The sequence below is a fragment of the Eurytemora carolleeae genome, unplaced genomic scaffold, assembly GCF_000591075.1.
Source record: "Eurytemora carolleeae unplaced genomic scaffold, Eaff_2.0 scaffold676, whole genome shotgun sequence".
Taxonomy (NCBI): Eukaryota; Metazoa; Arthropoda; class Copepoda; order Calanoida; family Temoridae; genus Eurytemora; species Eurytemora carolleeae.
This window is the reverse complement of record NW_019396918.1, coordinates 255,901-271,748: the sequence shown is the minus strand read 5'-3', so window position 1 is coordinate 271,748 and position 15,848 is coordinate 255,901. Positions and strand designations below refer to the sequence as shown.

The 15,848-nt window shown below is 34.3% G+C and overlaps 2 protein-coding genes across 2 annotated transcripts; both read left to right on the top strand.

Annotated features, from left to right (window-relative positions):
• Positions 1-123: 123 nt before the first annotated feature.
• LOC111710106 (LIM domain-containing protein jub) lies at positions 124-3,254 on the top strand. Its single transcript, XM_023484136.1, has 4 exons — positions 124-276; positions 518-613; positions 1,202-1,498; positions 1,848-3,254. The coding sequence occupies exons 1-4, from the start codon at positions 187-189 to the stop codon at positions 1,953-1,955; spliced, it is 591 nt and encodes a 196-aa protein (XP_023339904.1). The 5' UTR covers positions 124-186; the 3' UTR covers positions 1,956-3,254.
• A 5,770-nt stretch (positions 3,255-9,024) lies between these two features.
• On the top strand, positions 9,025-12,080 carry LOC111710101 (integumentary mucin C.1). Its single transcript, XM_023484130.1, has 4 exons — positions 9,025-9,069; positions 9,346-9,416; positions 11,094-11,143; positions 11,595-12,080. Exons 1-4 carry the CDS (start codon positions 9,048-9,050, stop codon positions 11,986-11,988), a joined length of 537 nt encoding a protein of 178 aa, XP_023339898.1. The 5' UTR covers positions 9,025-9,047; the 3' UTR covers positions 11,989-12,080.
• The last annotated feature ends 3,768 nt before the right edge of the window (positions 12,081-15,848 follow it).

The following is a 15,848-nucleotide window of genomic DNA, read 5'->3' as shown; positions in this document are numbered from 1 at the left end:
CAAACCAAACCAAACCAAACCAAACCAAACCAAACCAACAAACAAACAAACAATACAAGCTAAATATATATATCATTATCTATCTTTCTATCTGCAACTATTATATTGATATTTAAACAGGAATTTTTTGGTGAATGCTGTTGCTGTGGTGAGCGTGTAACAGGAGCAGGAGCTGCTTGTCAAGCTATGGGAAACCTTTACCACACATCCTGCTTTGTCTGCTGTTCTTGTGGTAGAACACTTAGAGGGAAAGCGTTCTATAATGTCAATGGAAAGGTTAGTTTAAACATTTTCACGTAATATTTTATATTTTGTTAATTGATTTATGGCATAGGTTTTTTCCTTACTGATGATCCTACGAAAACGACTGTCAGACTCAATTTATGATTTTTAAATAGTGCAATGAACATTGATCATAGCAATCGTGACGTGTGCATCGTAAAATGTATATTGTATATGATGTTCGTAAAACCGATGATACATAATGAACTGATTGATTGATTGATTTCTCCTCCAGGTGTACTGTGAGGAGGACTACCTGTATTCTGGTTTCCAGCAAACATCAGAGATCTGCGAACATTGTGGTCATCTTATTATGGAGATGATTCTACAGGTACAGATTTAGAGGTTATCTTAAGCTGGGATTTTTACTGTCAGAGGTCAATTTAGTTACCATCTGTCATCATTTAGTATTTGGAGGTCATACATGTCAATCTTACAAGGTCACAGTATTAAGAAAAAGTGTCTGATGAGCAGTGGCGTAAATAAGGGGGGTTATTGGGGTTACTTACCCCCTCCCCCCTAGAATCCTGGGGGTAATTGCCTCCCCCCTAGAACCAAGGGGACACAAATATCTCCGTTTAGTAACTTGATCTCCAGTCTCCATGTCCATGATTACCATTAATTGAGGAAAAATGTAAAAAAGATTTTGGCGCTTCGCGCAGATAATCTTAATCAATCAATCAAAGTAACATAGATAAATTTTACCCAAAAATCGAGTTTTTAAATGCAGTAGCGTATTTGCACTAGCCCTGGTGTCTTTCTTGTTTGGTAAATTAACATACTTTATTAAGGTCAATTTGACATTGGAATTTGGTGGTCATGAAAATTATTTATTTAACGGGAAGGTCAAGTGAAAGAAATAGGCAATTTTTAGAGGTTTTAGTTTTTTAAATTTATTTTTTTATTTTTTGTATTTTAGGCTATGGGAAAAACATACCATCCCGGCTGTTTCCGTTGCTGTGTATGTAACGAGTGCTTAGACGGAATTCCATTCACGGTTGATTTTGACAATAAAATTTACTGCGTCAACGACTTTCATCGTATTTTCGCGCCAAAATGTGCTGCCTGCGGTGACGGCATTACGCCGGTGGAGGGAACAGAGGAGACGGTCCGTGTTGTTGCTATGGAGAAGGATTTCCACGTGGATTGCTACGTTTGTGAAATGTGTGATATGCAGCTGACAGACGAACCAGACAAACGGTGCTATCCGCTTCAGGTAAATTTTATTTTTTTTATTTGTTAATCCTAATCATATTTAATTTATGTTAAATTCAATTGGTAGTAGCTAGTTAACACTAAAGGATTTCCCTGAATCAGTTTGATAGATTATACCCAGTGGAATTTTCCCATTTTCTCCCTGTCTATCTGTAAGGTTAGATCTGATCATAGGGATCTGTTATCGGGTAGTGCGCTGTGGCTAATGGTTATTTCAATTAAGAAAGTAACACTGTAACTGTGAAACTCTTGAAAATATCGTTTTGCAAAAGATTCTAAGTCCTCAGCTTTAAATTTATTTTAAATTTCATTCTTATATAAAAGAAAACTTTAAGACAATTTGTTTTCAGGACCATTTGCTTTGTCGGACGTGCCATATGGAACGATTGGTTGAGATGGGTTGCAGAGTTCCAGTCAATATTCCTAGTGTCGGGGCCCAGTATAATATTCTTAACTAAGACTAGTTTCGGGGCCCAGTACAATACTGTGTGCTCCTTTTTAAGCAGAATATTATTAAAATCAATCCTTTTTCTCAAACAAGAACCCCACCGAGTCTCAAAACAGAAACTTTGAATATTAAAGTATTATTTTCACTGTTGAATAGTATTGTTACCATAACCTTATGTGCCTTTGTATTTTTGCTTCCAAACCGTAGTTTCGGAGGACGAAATTTAACCAGCCTTATATGTTTAAACCAAGGACTGCCTACACAAAGTAAACGTGCTATTTTTAACATTGCTAAACCTTTATTTAGCAAAATATTGTGTATACTCTTGCACAGGGTGCTAATGTGTAATGTTTCCGAAAAGTACTTTAAACAATCAAAATATCTTATTTCTCATGTGTATTGTATCTTGAACAATATCTGACTGCTGTATTCAGTACTCAAACAGATTTCACATATTTTTACCCCATGCTATATTTTTTACCCACTCTGGTTTTTTAAAATTAATTTACAGGGTGTCCAAGTAAAATAATTATTCGAAGACTTTGTATAAAAGAATCAAATGTCATAAATCTGATTCAGGTTGTCCCACGAAACTAGACAGTTGAGAGACGATTGTGGTTTTTCTTTGAATTAATTTGCGGTATGTATTTGTCAACCTAATTTTAGAAGTAAAATTCTTGAATTGATAATCACAAAATTGGACTAGGTCTGGCATTTCAAAATTGTGGTGTGGTTTTTTTGTGACGAATTTCGTTCAGACTATTTTTGTTAATTTTGAATGAACGGGATTTTTAATATCTCCGATAATATTTAAAGCACAAGAAAGGCCGACCACATTTCCTAAATAAATTATCTCAAAGATCAAAAATGACCTTTAAGTCTTCTCTCAGCTGTATATTTAGGCTCGAAAAACACGTTTTTATGTCTAACATTTATTGAATAATGTTTCAATTGGACTCCCTGTCATTCCCTTTATGTCACAAACATAAGTGCCAAAACGGTAACTGGTATTATTTGCATTTGTACACTTATTTTTCTTATATATTTTCATATTATTGTTCTAATGGTTGGAAATTTTATTTTTATCATTTTAATTAAATTAATTCCACTTGAAGTTCCCTAGAATTATAATTTTTACCAAGCCTGAACATTTTCGGAAAACACATTTTTGAGGATTTTTTCAAACATTTCGTAGATTTCTGATGTTCACTGTTTACAAGTACATTTTGATATTCAGGGATACGTCTGGGGAAAATATATTTTAACTGAAAGAGTGAGATGGAAAATTTTGCAAACTTAATTTTTATAGTTACAAATTTATTTTACATATTATACATATTGTTGGGTTCTTAATTGTACCATTTTTATATATATTTACATTTTGCAGCTAGAAACCTAGTTTTATATTGCTCCATATTTTCGAATTATTCGAATTTCTTACAAATAAATATTTCACTGACACAATAATAAATTAAAAATGATATAAAAATAGAAAGAAGATTTAAGAAAGGAGGCACATGGTCCAGATTAAAGAGACTTCAGACGTAATTTAAATTAGTTTTAAACTTTACTTTTCTGTTTTTAACCCGAATCTTCCACTTAATTTCACCATGACCCTCCGATTCACAACGGTACCCTTTAAACCTCTGACTGGAGAAAAATGGGAAAGAAATTGTTGATTCTGGAAAGGTGATAAAATGAATTAATATAAATTCTTTGTGGTCACTTCTTAAATTTGCAACCCATTTTTTTAATGATAACAAATGTTCAGGTTTAAATAGAAAACCCAGAATATTCTATTTTTGTCTAGATCAAGAAAACCGCTGTAATTATGGAATGCCCCTCTTTGACAACGAGGTTATAGTGTATAGAGTGATGATGTACGCTAATCCTTTACTAATTTTATAGGCCATGAACAACGAGGTTATAGTGTATAGAGTGATGATGTACGCTAATCCTTTACTAATTTTATAGGCCATGAACAACGAGGTTATAGTGTATAGAGTGATGATGTACGCTAATCCTTTACTAATTTTATAGGCTGTGAACTATACCGAGAGCGTACTGCATAATTGATTATTATAAGTTGAATCTGGCCTAACCTATATTATATCAATATTAGTAAACAGTTGTAAGTGTACAGTGCAGCTAACTGAGCACACAGGTAGAGAACTATCATCCCCCCTGAATGCCCCTCTTAAAAGGGAAATTACGTTAGAGCTATTTTAAGATTAGGTTTGAGTCCCGGAGAGTAGGGTTTAAGGTAAGAGTAAGGTAAGATCTTCATCCTCCACGACCACACCACACAACCTCTTCCCTCCATTTCGTGCCTGGGCTAGCTGGATTCCCCTCCACAAAGCATCTGATCAGATGTTAGGTACTTTCCCAAAGGATTTTTCCCAAGTGCAACTTCCCAAGAGTGTTTTCCCAAGCGCCAACTTCCCAAGTCTGTCATAGCCGTAGCAATCGGCCCCCAGTCTGTTCTAACCACGGCGCTCGGCTCTAAGCCCATCCTAGCTGTAGCGCTCGGCCACCAATGCAGCCTGCGGCGCCTCAGAGGGCCTAACCTAACTTTTAAGAAGTTGCCGTTTGGGAAGTTGTCTCTTGGAAAATTCCGCCGAAGAAGTCACTGAGTTTGCAGAAAGCTAAGGGAAAGCAGGATGCTTTCGTTTATAGACTACTTAAAGAAACTTCATTTACTCTAGCTGTTAATGAAACTGTGATTTCAAGTAAACTTTTATTTAAGAAGAATAATATCCGATACAACCTTTATCTGATTAATATTGTTGAACATATTGTCTTTTTCTATTATGAAAATTTTTTAATTCTGACAATTTCTTCCTTGTTTCTGAAGCAAAACTCCTTTACTTTATTAAAACTTTATTTGAATAAAGAAATTGACGCATTTTTGATATGACAGACTTGACGGCGCTTTTAAAAGTACCATTGTAAATGAGAAACTGCAGTAATTTTAAATAAGAACAAAGAAAAAGATTAACAAATTAATAATTAATCATGAAAAAAATATATTTCGGCGAAATTTCCAAGTTAATCATTTTTTAAATCAAACAATTTTTAAAAGGTCAGCCCAGCGGTTTAATGTGATTTTAATTTGCTATTGTATTAGTTTGAGGCTTCAGAACAGCTCTAAGTTTTAACCTCCCCCCTCTCTCCCAAACAAACTTGTACGTGTTCAAGGGTGTCCCACGAAACATAATATTAGGACTTGAAAGTCGTCTTTAAACTTTAAATTTATTTGTGACATTTAATCGTCAACCTACTTTCACATGTATGATTCTTGAAACAATAACCACAACATTCTCATAGTCGAGCGGGGGAAAGCAGGGGGCCATGAGCCACCACTATTTCCCCTTCCGTGCCACATATTATCTTTTTTCTCTTCCGGCAGCCATTAGCCACCACTATTTCCCCTTCCGTACCACCACATTTGACTCTTCCGGGCAAAACTNCTCGAGTAATTAGTGTCCTGAGTGTTAATTACCATCCCCTCGGTGGAGTAATTGTAAAACAAATAGATGCAAAGTAAAGACAAATATTAATCTTTGTTTGTTTTTAATAATTCGTAGAAAATAAATAAATAGTTCAAATAAACATAAAATAGTTTTATTGCCTTTTTCATAATAAATAATTTTTAAACAATTTAAAAATTATGAAACGCACAAAAAATAGAAATGTTAGGAATCAAGAACTAATTCTAAATCTCTTTTTAAGGTTGTATCCCCGCGAAATATTATTATTATTTTATTTAAATTCAATTTTTTCTAAAGGAGATATATTTGTTGAGTTGTGTTTATGAGCAGTTACTTTACAGGGTTACCCGGTTACACAGTATAATAAGTACGGAATTTACACATATATACACTGTCTGTTTTCTATTATTAAATATCCCATGCAACCATAAACTTCTATTTTACTTTGCCAAAACAATAAATAAGCCACTTAAAAAGACTTCAAGGCATGGCAGACTTAACTCAACATTGGAGTCGTCATACTTATGGAGTTTTAAGTCGTCTTTGGAATTAGTTCATTTATATCATTTTCAATAATATAAATCTTACTTTTAAACATATGACACAAAGATATTAGTAAAAATGTTGAAGGGGTTCGCACCCGCATAGATAAAACAACTTTTCATGCTCTTCACTAGACATTATTGGTACGTGGCTTTGTGACCTCCGATGAAATAAGCTTAGAAGTAGAAAAGGAACAATTTAAGGTTTAAATATAAAGTTTGTTTGTTCTCACTCCAATCTAGTGTCAAAAGAAGATGGTCAAATTTAGACAAAATTACTGATACGACTTAATCACATTCGCCACATCAAAACTCCTATAGTTTATATTTTACGCCAAAGTATGAGTAAAGTAAATTTCCTCATGGTTGCAAATTATAAATCCAAAAGAAACGGTGGTAATTAACACTCAAGACACTAATAACTCCATTGGAGAGATGGTAATTAACACTCAAGACACTAATAACTCCATTGGAGAGATGGTAATTAACACTCAAGACACTAATAAATCCATCGGAGGGATGATAATTAACACTCAAGACACTAATAACTCCATCGGAGGGATGGCAATTAACACTCAAGATACTAATAAATCCATCGGATGGATGGTAACTAACACTCAAGATACTAATAACTCCATCGGATGGGTGGTAATTAACACTCAAAACACTAATAACTCCATCGGATGGGTGGTAATTAACACTCAAGAGACTAATAACTCCATCGGATGGGTGGTAATTAACACTCAAAACACTAATAACTCCATTTGAGAGATGGTAATTAACACTTGGGACACAATTACTCCAACGGAGTGTTAATGAACATACCTCCCCTCGAGTAATTAGTGTCCTGAGTGTTAATTACCACCCCTCCAATGGAGTAGTTGGTTTCCGAAGTGTTAATTACTATCCCTCCGCTGGCATAATTATTGTCCTGGGTGTTAATTACCATTCCTACGCTGGAGTAATAAGTGTCCTGAGTGTTAATTGCCATCCCTACTCTGAAGTAATTGGTGTCCTTAGTTTTAATTACCATCCCTCCACTGGAGTAATTAGTGCTCTGAGTGTTAATTATCATCCCTCCTATGAAGCAACTCGTGTCTTGAGTGTTAATTGACATCCCTAAGATGGAGTATTTAGTGTCCTGAGTGTTAATTACCATCCCCCCGGTGGAGTAATTACTGTCCTATTGTTAGATACCATCCCTCCGGAGCAGTAGAGTAATTTGAATTGAATCATACTTGTGCATTCCCTCCGCTGAAAATAATTTCACTCCGGTGGCCTCCACTTCAGCGGAGGAGACCCAATATGCTGCAGCAAACTTCAATCTCTCGTTTAAGAAATCTACTTTAATTTGACTTGTACTTCCCGTACTATCATAATACAAAGAAAATATTCTAAATTCGTACTCTTTTCATTCAGTGCATCTGTTCAATAGGTTTAGTCATATTCTCAGAAAACCACATGTAGATCTAATTTGTATTTGAGTCATAAATCTTAAATGGAAAATTTCTTTTTAATTTTATAATTTCCCAAGATGCAAGAGTACTATAGCTTTCTCGTTTGTACACAATTTCAGACCTGGCTATATCGGGAAATGTAAAAACAAAAAACAACAAAAACAGTTTATTATACAGGGTGTCCCACGAAACATGAGAGTTGGTAAATAGTTTTGAATGTCGTCTTCCGTACACTGTATTAGACATTAGAGGCTGTTTGGAGTTTATTTCGTTTAAAAAATCTTTTGCTCAAATATGTTTTACTTTACAGTTAATTTTACTATGATATGACTCCTATATACAGCCCTCCTTCCTACGCGTGCCCCCTCTGAGGGGGGACTCATGGGGGGGGGGGTTCTTTTAATATTACATCTTCCTCAGGCAATCTTCATTCTACATTGCATTGCACTCACCCCAAACTAAAAGATTAAGAAAAGAAGTAAATTATATTCTGATTCACAACAATACCCTTCAAAGCTTTGTCTGATCAAGTATTGCATTAAAATTCCATGTTTCCCATTTTGAAAACTGAATATTTTTATTTGTGGTTTCTCTACAAAAGTGACTCGCGCATTTCTTGCTTCAGAAACGATGGAAAAGTGAAGCTTTCAAAGGTACATCGCGTCATGCCACTCTATAAATGGAGGGTCACTTGAAATTACATCGTATGGAAAAAAATACTTTAAAATCCCACTTTTGCCCTTATAACTAAAAAAGTTTCATTAAAAAAGCTTTAATCAATACAGCCTACAGTGTAAATATATATATGATATCACAATTTATTATAAAATGTGTATCAATCCTAAGAAAATGTGCCCCCCCCCCCTCCCCACACAAATACCCTCGTACGCCCCTGCCTATATAATATTTTTATCATTGTCTAATTGGTATTAAATAACTTAACAAATTATGGAAGAAGACATTCTAAACTATTCACCAACTGCCATGTGTCGTGGGACACCCTGTACTTCTGAGAAACATTGATTTCTTAATTAAAACCCGCGAAACCCTGTAGCGGCTTCCGTTTCAGGGGGACACACCCTCTTGGAAATTAATAAGTTCTACCAATTTTTTTTCTTGATTATTATTTGCGAGCAGAGGACAATTGTTTAGGTTTTTCATAAAAATAATGTCAACAAAAGTTAAAAGAAAAACCTTAAACCAAATCTTTACTAGACTATATTTCAGTATACAAAGCTGCACAATGAGTTTTTGATCTTATCAACTTAAACGATCATGGCTTAAAAATCCATAACTATCAGTTTCAGAATCAACAACTTAAATTATGTGTCTCATTGTAATCAAAAGAATTCCATTTTTAACAATTTTCTTAAAAATTAAACGATAAGAATTATTTTCTTAATTTAAGATAGTTGTTTTCTTTGTTATAAACTTGATGTAATTTGGTAACGCCTGGCCCCCGACCAGCTGCAGAAAATATTAAAAACACGTAACTTGAAAATATTATATAATAAAAATTCACATTGTATACGCAGGAGAAGCAGAAAACACTTGGAAAGATGTTTATTGTATAAATAGTTGGAAACCCAGGCAAATAAATCAGTTATTCAATATGTTCTCCTTCATTCTTCTAGGAACTTGTTCTAATAAAAACTCCAAATTTAATTAAAAAAGAATTTTCAAAAAACCCTATTAACTTTTCAAAGTTGGCGCTATTAAAAAAATAGCTATTAAATTCTTTTTTCTAAAAAATGTTTAAGTTTTTATAGTTGCATGTAAACTTCTGTCCATAACTATAACTTTGTTAGCCTACATAATAAACAAAAAAAGAAGAAATAAAAAAAATCCAAAATTAGCTGATTCAATATTCCGACTTTGTTTACATTTTTAAAGAATAAAGTGTACTGCAGGAGTCCTAGCCACAGCTACCAGTATTTCTGCCCAAGCATGTACAAGTGCAGGGGATCTTTGTCTCAATAAGGTTTTAACTTTCAAAATTTAAAAGCCCAACTTTTATGAGTTATATCCTATCTTGGTGCAAACGCAAATCTTGAACCATATTCTTACTAACCTTACCGTGCAATATGGGGGTAGGGGGGTAGGAGACATTCATCTCGAAATTGGTAGAAAAATTACGCTAAATATGAAAAATATTATAATTCAAATACCCAAAAAAGAGCTTAAAATTAAGATTGTGTTCAAAATGTCTTTGCAAAATTTGTGCAATCTGCTCTCTTAGAGTCAAAGGCTTTCAAACCAAAAAAATGCAATCTTAGTGCAGGTCTAACTTAAGTCTTTTTTGACATTGAAAAGAGAGGGCATCAGACCAGTATGCCGCCTAGGGTTTCAAACGAAATTAAATAATCGTCGTGTGCCATTGTGCATCGTTTGCACTTTCATCGAAAAATTCATTTTCGCGAAAAAAAATGTTGAATTCCGCGCAAAAGTTTGCAAGAGTTTGTTTCCGCTTGAAACCCTATAGTATGACGTATTAGGACTTGGAAGTTGTTATTATTCGTGTTGGTATTTAAAGGGACTGTAAAGGGAAAAGTGTTGGTATTTAAAGGGACTGTAAAGGGAAAAGTATTGGTATTTAAAGGGACTGTAAAGGGAAAAGTGTTGGTATTTAAAGGGACTGTAAAGGGAAAAGTGTTGGTATTTAAAGGGACTGTAAAGGGAAAAGTATTGGTATTTAAAGGGACCTTAAAGGGAAAAGTATTTGTATTTAAAGGGACTATAAAGGGAAAAGTATTGGTATTTAAAGGAACCGTAAAGGGAAAAGTGTTGGTATTTAAAGGGACTGTAAAGGGAAAAGTGTTGGTATTTAAAGGGACTGTAAAGGGAAAAGTATTGGTATTTAAAGGAACTGTAAAGGGAAAAGTATTGGTATTTAAAGGGACTGCAAAGGGAAAGTGTTGGTATTAAAAGGGACTGTAAAGGGAAAATGAAAGTGCAGGTATTGGCTGAAACCCAAGCACTTTCGGAATTGATTGAGACCTATAAGAGTTCTATCTGATGTCCCTGTCTCGAGAAATTGTTATAAAACCCTGTCAAAGTTATACCAAAACTTATATATGAGATTTGGTACAAGAATCTAAGTTTAAAACAGATCATATTTAGCAAATACGCGACCAATCTGAAAACTACGATAACCCAGAGGAGCCTAAATAACTTAGGTTCGGACTAGAACATCAGATATAACTATTATAGGTCTCAATCAGCTCAAGTGTACTGTTGAGGTTTCATCCTATACCCGCTTTCAGTTTTCCTTTACAGTCCCTCATAGTGTTATAGTACTAAAGCCAATAGTTTGTGAATCCAAACCATCTTTTGGGGGCGTTACTGTTACCAGGAATATTCAGTAAAGTACTTTAATAATCAGAAATGCCACTGAGGATCTTTTAATTTGTTACTGCATCCAAATATCCAGAATTTTTGGGATAAGTTCCCGTAACCAACTTAACTTTATACCCCGGTGCTATAATATACATCTAATATAGTTATAACATTATGCATTATAGCACGATGATTACTTTATAGCACGTCGATCTATAATGAAATTCTCCTTGAAGTAAGCATGTATGATAAGTAAACAATATTTTTCTAAGATAATAATTAAAAATGATATTACAGACTCTATAATGTGAACATTGTTTAGAACACTGGACTTACCATTTGTACACCTTGCCCAGCTGGAACCAGTTGCACGTATGTATACATTTTTTCTTTTCTGAAAGTGATTATAAGACGCTATTTCAAGTGATCATCCATTTAGTAACCTTTAAACACTCTATAAATGGGAGTTCACTTGAAATTCTACAGTACTTTAATTTTGCAAAGGAATTGAGTCTTTGTAACAAACTCTGATTTTCTAATACCTATATTTTTTCCACCTGATGGTGTAAACTTTGATATTTCAAACTTAGATTTTTTTTATCTAACAGAACTAATAGTTTGAAATATCTATGGTCTACGTCATTGGATTACAAAGATATAGAGATTAGAAAATCATAGTTTGTGACAAAGACTCAATTCCTTTGTTCAATGATCAAACCCCAAAAAATAATTTACAATATATTATCTAACAGAAAAAGTTCTCGAAATGAAATATAATTATCTATTTTTATTTAGAATGTTTTTGTTATCTTTGTGTATTTAGTCCCTTCATAACAGCAGCTGGAACTGAAGGCAGCAGCTACTGTCAGTTTGATGCTTGTCTGACTGAAGGAGCTTCATGTGCAAACAGAGTTGGAGTCTGCTGTACAGGACTAACATGTACAGCAGATGGTACAGGAGATAGGAAGTGTACTGCTCCTCCTACAACAACCACCACTACTACTACTACCACTACCACCACTACAACTACAACTACAACTTCTACAACTACTGCTACTGCTACAACAACAGTTGATAGCAGTGAAGAATCTGGAAGCTCTGAATCTGAAAGCTCTGAATCTGGAAGTTCTGAATCTGGAAGCTCTGAATCTGGAAGTAAAGAAGGCAAGGGCAAGAAAGGAAAGAAAGGAGGGAGAGGAGGACATCGTCATGGATAGATTAAAAAATCAATTTGATCAAATGAATTATTCAAGCAATCAGAATACCTTAATTTGTGAAACTAATTCGAAAATAAATAATTAAAAATTGATTTTAATATTTTGACATTCCCAGAGTCTTCAATTTTTTCCTTTAATCATTCTAGAAACATAAACTTTTTACTTTCATTACAGTTATTTATACCATGATGTCAATTTCTGGCCTTTATTTATGATACAGGGTGTACCGCTTAATTGGACAATTTCAGGATGGTTATAAATATCGTCTTCGATCTTTGATCTATACTTTTGGCCCAATGGCACCCAAATTATTTAACTTTATAGATTAAATTTTTTAGAAATGTAATGGCCTTAAAAAATTGGCCTATAAATTCCATACTTTGACTCTAGGCCTTTCCTCACGGGCTTTGGATAGATTTAGACCCCCAGCCTATTCAGATTTAGACCCCCAGCCTATTCAGATTTAGACCCCAGCCTATTCAGATTTAGACCCCCAGCCTTTTCAAATTTATTGACAATGTGGATTTCAAAAAAAGACTTTCCAGAATGGTATACCTGATATTCAAATCTTTGAAAATACAAAATAAATACAAATTTTTGATTCTTTATAAAATTGAGATCAGAGTAGAATTCTTCATAGTTGGAAATTCAATTTTGAAATTATTGTTTAAGTTTCAAAAATCATTATCGTAAAATCAGGTTTTCTAATAAAAACCGCAAAATTGTCATGATTTTGAGACATGCAACTAAACATAGAACTGTAAACAATTGCACTTGTAGTCTTGTATGTTGACAAAAAATATTTGTTTTTTATCAAACATTCAGCGGAAACTACAAAAATGTATTTACTCATTTATACATGACATTTCCGGCTTTTCCGTGGACCAAAATGACATTTTAAACAAAACAAAAACCAACATTATATTGGGACCATATGTCATGCCCATTCAAGAAAAAAGGCATTGTAAAAACGTCAATATAGCCTAAGTCGACATTATGTAGTAACTCCAAAGCTCGACTGTATTTGAACATATCGTAGTTGTTTTTTTTACAGTACATTTTGTATATAGATGGACACCCTTTGTGAAGGAAGACGTTACGCAACGTTTCCAGTTTGAACGAAAAGAATTCTTAAAATCATGCCTAAAACTTATTTTCATCGTTTTTTTGCCGTCTTTAGATAAAGCCCGCACATTTGTCCCTCTAATGTAAACCCTATCCCTTCTATTCTGTATAATAATCCATGAACATTGAACCCGTCTAAACCCTATCCCTTCTGTATAATAATCCATGGACATTGAACCCGTCTAAACCCTATCCCTTCTATTCTGTATAATAATCCATGAACATTGAACCCGTCTAAACCCTATCCCTTCTATTCTGTATAATAATCCATGAACATTGAACCTGTCTAAACCCTATCTCTCCTATTCTGTATAATAATCCATGAACATTATTCCGTCTAAACCCTATCCCTCCTATTCTGCATAATAATCCATGAACATTGAACCCGTCTAAACCCTATCTCTCCTATTCTGTAAAATAATCCATGAACCTTGAACCCGTCTAAACCCTATCCCTCCTATTCTGTATAATCATCTCCTCTAAACCCTATCCCTTCTATTCTGTATAATTATCCATGAACCCCTCTAAACCCTATCCCTCCTATTCTGTATAATTATCCATGAACCCCTCTAAACCCTATCCCTCCTATTCTGTATAATTATCCCTGAACCCCTCTAAACCCTATCCCTCCTATTCTGTATAATTATCCCTGAACCCCTCTAAACCCTATCCCTCCTATTCTGTATAATTATCCATAAAAACCCCTCTAAACCCTATCCCTCCTATTCTGTATAATTATCCATGAAAACCCCTCTAAACCCTATCCCTCCTATTCTGTATAATTATCCCTGAACCCCTCTAAACCCTATCCCTCCTATTCTGTGTAATTATCCCTGAACCCCTCTAAACCCTATCCCTCCTATTCTGTGTAATTATCCCTGAACCCCTCTAAACCCTATCCCTCCTATTCTGTATAATTATCCCTGAACCCCTCTAAACCCTATCCCTCCTATTCTGTGTAATTATCCCTGAACCCCTCTAAACCCTATCCCTCCTATTCTGTGTAATTATCCCTGAACCCCTCTAAACCCTATCCCTCCTATTCTGTATAATTATCCCTGAACCCCTCTAAACCCTATCCCTCCTATTCTGTGTAATTATCCATGAACCCCTCTAAAAACGTAAAAATCTCAGAAAATATTTCGCTTATTTAAAGATTAATCTTTTGAAAAATAATTAATGACGGCCTTAAGATCTTTAAAATTTGTAAATTGCGTTTTTACTTTAAATAAAATCTTTTCAAATTCTCGTATTTTGTTATTTACAGAAACAAGCGTTTAGCTACCTAGGGAACCGGATCTGCAAGAAGAGTGTACGTTTGAATATATTCCGTACAGTCGTCTATGAAGTCTCAACAAATGTGAATAACCCTGTACTATGTTAAACTAAGGGTTAAACTATTCCATCGCAAATGTCAATTTAAGGGTTGAATTCAAGGAAACTGATATTAATCGGGCATTACTGTTCAGTTTGCATTCTTGCAAGAAGGGTCACTTGAAATTACGGTTACCTTGTCCTTCCCGTGAAAGCGTTAAAGGGAGTGACCGGCTATAATTAAAAAAACTAATTCTGAAAACGTATCCCCCCTCAAAGGAGGAGTTTTGAACGTTGAATTTGCGCTCCAACTCAGGATTTACAGATCTTTAAAAAGTTTAATATGTCTCAAATGAATCCGAAAGAAGTTTTCCACAACACTGCATACTCAGTTCAACTACCTTACATAGCCGGTCACTCCCTTTAACAATTAAAAGATGTTTAGTCATAAAGATTGTTTTAAAAAATTCTTACTTACACAGCAAAGTAAAATATAAGTAAACGTCTTCAAATACTTTTAATACCTATCTCATATCTGCACTGTGCTGGACCAGCGTAATGTAATATTTTTGGATGGGCTTGACATCTAATTTGGATGGGCTTAACATCTAATTTGGATGGGTTTGACATTTAATTAGGATGGGCTTGACATATAATTTGAATGGGCTTGACATCTAATTTGTTCCGTAAAGGGACAGACCGGCTATGTAAGGTAGTTAAACTTAGTATGAAGTGTTGTGGACAAATTCTTTAGGATTCTTCGTCGTTATTTAATAATTTAAAAAAACTAATTCTGAAAACGTATCCACCCCCAAAGTAGGAGTTTTGAACGTCGAATTTGCGCTCAAACTCAGGATTTACAGATCTTTAAAAAGTTTAATATGTCTCAAATGAATCCGAAAGAAGTTTTCCACAACACTGCATACTCAGTTCAACTACCTTACATAGCCGGTCACTCCCTTTAATGTAACCCAAATGGACGTCGACGTCGACATTGCGCTCAAACTCAGTAATATTACATCATTAAAACGTTTTATATGTCTCAAATGAATCCTAAAAAATTTTCCCACAATACTAAATTCTCAGTTTAATTACCTTAATTACATTGCCGGTCACTCCCTTCCACTTTACGAAAATTAAAGACAAAGTGCAAGTTCCGGGTCTAATGTCTAGTATGTCTAATGTACCCAAGCGATAAAATTACACCAAAACTTGTCTATGGCATATCTATTTTATGTATATCCATGATTTACCAACTTAACAAACACATATACTCCTTCATTATTATGCATAAGTTTTAACAATATTTTGTGCAAAATTGCCATTATTAAGCACGTTTCGTGTGTTGTGCATTTTGGCGATTAAATAAACCATACAAAATGTTTGAAAATACTTTTTGTGCATATCTGAATTGTGTTGAT